This window comes from Kryptolebias marmoratus, linkage group LG14 (assembly GCF_001649575.2).
Source record: "Kryptolebias marmoratus isolate JLee-2015 linkage group LG14, ASM164957v2, whole genome shotgun sequence".
NCBI lineage: Eukaryota > Metazoa > Chordata > Actinopteri > Cyprinodontiformes > Rivulidae > Kryptolebias > Kryptolebias marmoratus.
The window spans coordinates 22,111,179-22,119,271 of NC_051443.1; the positions used below are offsets into that span (position 1 = coordinate 22,111,179).

The window sequence follows — 8,093 nt, forward strand, 5'->3', positions numbered from 1 at the left end:
AACCACTGAGTTGGACATATACATCATGTTGTCTGCATCAACCTGTTATGGTGAGGCAATTTTGCCTAAAAAAGAAAAAAAAAATCCAAATGTTCACATTGATTTTACACATAAAAAAAAAATCATCTCAGTGTTTTATTCCTGTCATTAATTTTGTACCTTTTAAACTTTTTTTTAAATCAAGTATTGCTGAAGAATAAAATATTAAGTCTTTTATTATTACACAAATTCAATTCAGACAAATAAATGCTACACTCGAACACCATCTGTAACGTTTCAGAGTGATTTTTGAATTTAAATGTACACATTTACTTTACCTTCATCAAGATGAAGACAAAGGAAGTACCTTTGGAAGTTTATGTAGCAAACAGCTCAGTTATAGTGATACACCAAAGTCAAGCTGTCAGCTGTGGATCGTTTAGAGTCTAAATAATGAACTGACTCCTGACTTTGAAACCTCCCAGGAGATCTGAGCTCTTGTAAGTTCTAACAAGACCTGAGACTTTAATTAACTTGTTTGGGTTATGACTAATGATAATTGCCAGGAAAGGTCAGGTAATGCAAATTAAAAGCTTCATTAGCACAATGACTCATCAAAGCAAGAACTCCTCTGAGCAAATGTTTGGTATTGAGAACATTAAAATTGTCAGGGGAAAGAAAGGCAAATGGATTTCTAAAGGACACTTTACAGAAAAACCTTTAACACTGGTAGAGGATTATGGTCAACTAAAAATAAATAAATAAAATAAAATAAAATAAGGATTAGATCACTGAGTGCATTATTGGATGGGTTCTAGGTGTGACTATAACCCCAATGGCACCTTTCCAAATATGTTTAAATTAGATCAGCACTGGAGAGTTCTTCCTAAACTTCACTTTCTTTTACTTTGTAATGCTTAATAACAACCAGAAGTTGTTTCCAATATTATTTCCAATGTTTATTTCCAAGCATGAAAATCTTAGACTACAGTATTGAAAGCTGTCTATATAAATAAACAAACTAACTAACTAAAATCTCCAAACAAGTAATCCAAATGAAGAATTAACAACGTATGATGCTCAACATTTTATGTGGGACAAATTTATTCAAATAGAGGGGGGGAAAAAATCCTTTTACTCCTGGGAAACCATGCTCTGCTTTCTTTACTTGCAAAATACCAACTTCAATACAATCATGAAGCATAAGCCTCAACAGATGCAACACAAAACACAATAGCTGGTAAACAAATATTCTAGAAACAATAAAACAACTGAGGCAGATGGGAGCTGAAAGGTAGAATACCACACAAAATGCTGCAGCTATTTATTAAAACTCTCAAAATGGCCAAGTTGAAAAACACTTGCTGCCACATTTGGGTTTATTTATATTCATCTTTAGCCTCCTGATGGATCCATACAATACTGTTTATGGGATTGTAAAGCGCTTTGGAGGGGATTAGTTGTGATTGCTGTGGCAGGGTTATGTGTTCAGGCGCAGAATCTACTAAATCTCTGAAGCCTGACATGCCAGATGGGCATGACGAGATCACAGAGCTAAAAAAAAAAAAAAAACCACAGCGCTTTTATATTATTGTTCTACATCCTCTGCCCTCTATCTGTGCACATTGAAGTAGTTGAGAGAAAGTTTGCACTCCCTTTCCGTCCTTTGTCACATAGATGTTTTTACATTTACAATAAATACTTTCTCACTACAAATGGAAACTCAGTAAGTGAAAACAATTGGTAGCTTAAGATAATAATGAAGAAAAAGACGACTCATTATCAAATCAGTAGGAAAAAAAGTGACTTATCACTTCTAGTATTTCCTGCAGCTCAGTGTGGAGCAGAAAAGTGCGGTGGAAAAACTGAGAGAAGCAGCAGTTTTTTGTTGCTTTCCACTAAAGTGAATGAGCTGTTACAGTGACCTTAAGTTCTAATTTGCATGATGCTGTTTAGGACTGTGGAGCTCTGAATGACCATGAGTGGAATAAACCAGGGTGCCACTGTGATGGAAACAGATGCTTATCTGTTTCTGTTTGGGGCTTTAAAGGCCTTGTAGATTACTGTTTGAATAAGATGGGTATAATTATCCAAACCTTCTGGTTTCTTTGTTTGACCTCGTCTCCACAGTGGACAGCTGATCTGCTTCTGAACTCTTTTACACATTTCAAAATGTGTGTCTTCTAGTAACAACAGAAAGTCTTGAAACTAAAACAAGATGTTTTGACCGCCTCTAAATGTTAGGTCTAAATCTCAGGGTTGCATGATACATCACTTGCACATTTTGAACATGCAAATTACTGTGGAGTGACTTTAATGCTACAACATGTTTTGAGGCATCCCAAGAAGTCAATTTGTCCAATTTTTTTTTTTAATCTGTTATTGCATTTCACTGAAGGATTTAGAAAAGATTAGAAAATAAAGAAGATTATTTGAACACAAAAATAAACCGAAAAACTTACAGTGGAAGTACTTTGCCACGGAGTGGATGATGTTCAGAATGTACTGATGTTAAATGAGTACTGTGTTGGCAATATGTTGCAATTATCACCACAACATAAGGTAGGCTAAGTACTTTGTCTGCTGTACAACAATAATAGTCATTTTTCAGGTTTTTAAAATGTATTAATTTTTGTACAGCTCCACTACAGAATAAAGCATTGTGCTCATTCTTCAGATAATTAATATTTCAAAATAGAAACACGGGTTTTGGAACACTGTTCCTACTTTAAACTAAAAAATAAATAAATACATAGATTTTCCATACAGGATACAATCTGTGGGAGATGAGGTCTGAACAGGAAGTGAGAGCAGGATCCACTGTGGAGCTCTACTTCCGCTTTGTGCTGGCTGTTGTATGGAAGAGAAAGAGAGCAACAGATGGGCAGGGGATTACTCCTGCAATCTCTCTCTCTCTCTCTCTCTCTCTCTCGCTCTCTTTCTCTCTCTGCCTCTTTTCATAATTCTACTACACTGCTGCTGGATACGTTCAGCCACCCTGCAGCAGCTCCATCACTTTTAGTCCAGCGTGGCCTCTGCCTCTCATCTTTTGCAAAGCCATATCTTTGTCATTTTGCAATAGCTACTGATTCTGCTACACAGCTCAAATAAATTGCATGTCATAAATGGCGAAACACACATTTTGGAACCAACATTTTCCTGTACTGCAAACATATTATTGACAGTGTGTGAGCAATGCCAAACACTGTGACATTCCAAGAAGTAAAAAACTATTTTACTCAAGATTGACATTAAAGAGGGATAATAATTTAAAAATTAATAGGCAGCAGAATCCGTTCAAGACTTAACAAATAAACTTTACAGACTGAAACTGTAGCAGTACTCTGACATATTTTTGTCCTGTAACAAACTTCAGTTTATAAAAATCTCAGTGGTCTCAACGGCCTGTTCTACTTATTTATCAGAATTGTTCTTATTCTGTGAAACTTCTCAGAGCTTCAGAACTGCTTTTAAATAAACCAAAAGTGAAAACCCAGGCAGATATTAGATTACTTTTTAACACCATGGTTCATGTCTCTGGATTGGTCTCAGTGAAAACCTGAGAACTGACAAGAGCTTCCAAACTTTTTAAAACTCAAGAACCATCATTTTTATTTTATTGTTGCTGCAGAAAGATGACTCAGGATGTCTGGTTTAAATTTGTTCTGAAGGTTAAGCCTCTGCTCTGCTGCCACAGAGGAGACTGGACTGTGTCTAACTAACAGGTTATAATTATACATTTAAGCCAGACAATGGTTAGACTGCGGGTGATTGATGTGCCCATTAACAGCATGGCTAAAAATGACTTATGATACATATTCTCTGTCTAAAGATGATTATACTTTGCAGACAGATTTGCATCCTTCCTTGATCTCTTTTAGCAGGAATGTAATACAAGTAGTGATGTGAAAGCTGTTGTTTGACAAAAGTCCAATAAATCAATTTTCCACCAAATCAATAGCTGATTGTCAAGTTACCACAGCCCATGTAATGAAAATAAAACATGTGTCACCATCACTACAGCATCATAAGGTCCATGTGATGTGACTCATATGTCCATTAAGCCCTGCCCCCACAATCACAGCAAGAGTCCCCCCCCCCCAAATGTCCACATGTTAGGGCAACCACTTATCTGTCGTGTAAAGACATCACCGTGGAGATGAAGCATCTCAACTAGCAATAAATAAGCAACACTGTTAAGCTGCTGTGCCATAAGGGTATGAGTCACAACATCAGCTAATTGCACAGCCACTCCGTCAATCAATCAGATTTAATTTCACTAATCAATAAATGGACTGTCTTAAAATGGCACAGTGAAAGACCACAATTAAATAAAATACCTCCTGACTTCTGGAGCCTTTGAACTGAACCACTTACAGGAGTGATTTATTGCTTTCCAGCACTTAATTCGCTTTCTCTGTGTGATGTACTGATGACAAAACTTTCTGGAGGTTTATTGTTTTTAAAAGAAGGATTTTTATATTATTTAAAAACAAGCAATCAGGTCTGAACAGATTGTCTTTGTTGTTCTCCTTACATCGAAAATGATCAATTCTGAGAATAAATCTGTGTGAAGAGAAGAAGTGACAAAAAAGATGATTTTAAACCGCCATAAATGAATGTTAGTTTATTCATTTTAATGTTGATGCAAATACGTTTTCCTATTTGTTGTAGAGACATGCTTTAAGCAGATTTGACAGTTCTTTCAGGTTATTGCGAAAATGTAAAGCAAAAAAGACAAAACGCCATAGTTATGTTTGAAATGAAAATTTAGCTTTTTGTACAACTCTCCTTTCCTGCTGTGAGGTGAGGTTGTTTTCTCTATAATACTGTGCACAGAGACTGTCTGAAGCACCAATAAACAGGAACTGCCATAACATTTCATACGAGTATGTTTTAGCACCAACTCGATCATTTTTATAGCCTGATAAATGACATAATAGTGCCTGTTGTGGCAGAATTCCTGTAAATTACATAAAGCAGTCCTATCAAACATGAACATGTCACTATGTGTTAATGATTATCACTGCTTTACACAAGACTGCAGGTGCTATGAGTGCAGAGGCTGAGAAAGACAAAAAACACAAGGAAGGTGCACAAGATAAACAAAAAAAAAGTAAACAATATTCTCATATGATAAAAAAATAATGAGGCCAAGAGGGCAAAAAAAATGTTTAAGTGGTGCATTTCTAATCATATATATATATATATATATATATATATATATATATATATATATATATATATATATATCAGAAGTCCCTAAAATGAAATGAAATAAAATGAAATTATACACACACTAATACAACATGCCAAACAGTATCAGCAGAAATGCCAGGGTATTTTTAAACACACACAAATACAATTTCATACAAAAGTATGAAATTGATTAATTTTATTATCATTTCACATGTTGCAGGTAATAAAGGTAACAAGTTAGAGGAAATAAAAGACAAAACACTATTTGACAGCACTACAAAAAGACAAATGCTTCTGGTTAACCTCCAATAACCCGAAATTCACTTTAAAGAGAGGGTCGTAGGTCGAGATCAGAGATTTTGTGATTTCCATGACAACAGCATGAGACGAGAGCTGCGACAGTCAGCTGTGACCTGGATTCATTTGCAAAGGTATTAAGGAAACTTAAGACTGTGGCGATAAATGTTTGCTTGATCGTACAATCACACTGTGGAGGGATTTAAATAGTATTTGAACAGCATTACATGAAGTTTGTTAAATAACGAGGCCTAAGGTCCTTGTGGCACAAAGTTATTGTTTCCATCAAATTCCAAAGATGAACAGAGGACTTGAATTCACTCATAGACGCTTAACACAAAAAGTATGAGGATATCAAAATCACGTGGGGCTTTTGACATCTAATGATGACTCATTGATCAAAGATGATCAGTCAAACAGATGTTGATTTTAAGACAGCCGTTGGACATGCAAGCTGAACCATTTAATCGGGTTTCCTTTATTTACGTGACATGGCTGGTGATAAAAGGCAAGATCAGCAAGGAAGTTAAAAGGTTGAAAGCCGTTCTGCAAGTTAAACTCTGTTTCAAAATGAAGCCAACTGTAATCTCAAGTTCTCAACTCAATAAAAGCTCACTTTGACCCAAATGCTCAGTGACATTTTAATTCTAATGTCTGTGAAGCCATTAAGCTTACAGAAATACACTAGACTGTAATCCAACAACCAGGGGTGCACCTGCCAGTCTTGTTGGCAACAATTAGGGCCGATGTGATTCTAAACTTAAAGATAACTATTAACAGTAATATCAAAGCTGACTAATTACAGATTTTCAGTGGCCATTGATGATCTTCAGAAATCAGAGCAGCTTTTGGCTAAGTTTAGAAGCAGAATTGATTGTTTCTATAAGTTCATTATTCATATACAAACATTTACTTGATTTTCAACAACTAAAAAAAAGTAATCCTTTGTTATTTAGTTCTGGGTCAGATGAGGATGGGTGAACATTCTTAATGGCTCACCATGAATGCAGTTCAAAGCTTTGTTTGTTTTAAAATTATCATTATGTTATTTCTATCAACCAGTGTAATAAATGTGACTTTGATAAATACATGATTAGTGTTACCAGTCCCTTGGTACATAAGATAATGTTCTTTTAAAAGTTATTAAAATATTCTGCTCAGTTTCTCTTGGGGTCTGGAGGTGAAAGGCAGCTAAACTTAGCATGCTCAGGTGTGACTGATAATAATTATTTTTTAAAAAGTGTCAAAATCTGATGTACTTCATTGATCAATTGATCCACTTACCGCAACTGTAATATAAATAATGCATTTAATCATATTTAAAATGTTTGAACAAAAATGCAGACAACAATAAGATCTTACTGCAACAGATCAGTTCGGTGGGACAGGCCAGGTTTGTTTGTTTTGGCCTTGCAGCATATTTACTCTTTCTTTTCTCCTTTTTTTTAATAGAATGGCTGCACCAAATCAGCAGGCTTTTGCTGAAAACTGGAGATTACATAATGTGCTTTGGTGTTCTAATGGATGCTAAACTGCACCCACCCTCCTGTTTACCTTCAGCTGTACAAGAAGACATACAAATATTGATTTTCTTTAGTTTTTTTGTTGTTGTTGTTGTTGTTGTTGTTGCTGTTTTTAAAGAAATTGTTCATTTGAGCCATAGAAGTTGAACGTTTTATTTATGTTAAGATAACTGTTATATTGGGGGAACTCTTTTCTTTTTTTTTCTTTAGAAGAAAGACTTTTACACTTGCATGATAAACATATTAAAACGGGTATTATAATCCAGTCGTCCTTTTATTTGTAGATAAATGCATTATATGCTTATTTTTACACCCCAGAGTAAAACCTCTGATCCATTTGGTGAACTCATATATAACCTTTTATTGTTACATAATATCAGTTAATAGTAGTCTTTTTTTTATAAGTAGATGTGAAGTGGGCTCATAATATACTGGTTTTTAATCACATATTTGTTCATCTTTCTGCCATATGCCAAAGTAAACAGTGTAAACCACAAACAGCTGGTATGATGTGCACCTTGCTCGGGAAAATTAAACTGCCATCTAAATTAAAAAAGCATCCTGTGTCCTGACTTATTTTATTACTCTTAGAACCAGTTTGTCCCTTAAAATCATAAATCCTCATCATGTGAAACGTAAAAGTCACTTCTTTTTTTTCTCTGTCTCTCCAGATCACTCCGCCTGAGGAGAATACCTCCTCTTGTTTTGAGGCAGGACTTCTGCAAACTTAATTTGTTTAGAAAACACGTCGTGCCTTGTCTATAAAGTAAATAATGAGCGAAAAACAGAAGGAAAACTTACCTCTGACACACAGTAACGACATGGCAAGGCGCTTCCAGCAACGAGCCAGTAGTTTCACAGTTTGTAGCTGCTAAAGGAGGCTCTCAGCGGAGATTTACTGACTGAGGTGACATATTAAAAGCCGTTAAAATGTTCGCAAGGCTCTAAAACAATCCGGTTTTCATGCTCAAAAGCTTCTTATTGATAAAAGACGTCGGCAGAGAGTGACAGAGAGCCCCCCACCACGTCCCACGCCATTATTAAAACTCTCATCACAGGTTGTCTCCACTGACCGACAGCCCAAGAGCGCTGATA

The 8,093-nt window shown here is 35.6% G+C and overlaps 1 protein-coding gene across 14 annotated transcripts in view; it reads right to left on the reverse strand.

The window, feature by feature from the left end:
• The window catches only part of LOC108232671 (protein unc-13 homolog B), a 54,072-nt gene extending 45,979 nt beyond the window's left edge, over positions 1-8,093 (reverse strand). For 12 of the 14 annotated variants that reach the window (XM_037979429.1, XM_037979430.1, XM_017410593.3 and 9 more), the window contains exon 1: positions 7,800-8,090. In XM_037979429.1, coding sequence (XP_037835357.1) covers positions 7,800-7,821 — 22 coding nt within the window. In that variant the 5' untranslated portion in view covers positions 7,822-8,090. Of the gene's footprint in view, positions 1-7,799 lie in introns of all 14 variants that reach the window. The other 2 variants (XM_017410601.3, XM_025004766.2) reach the window with 2 other exon arrangements.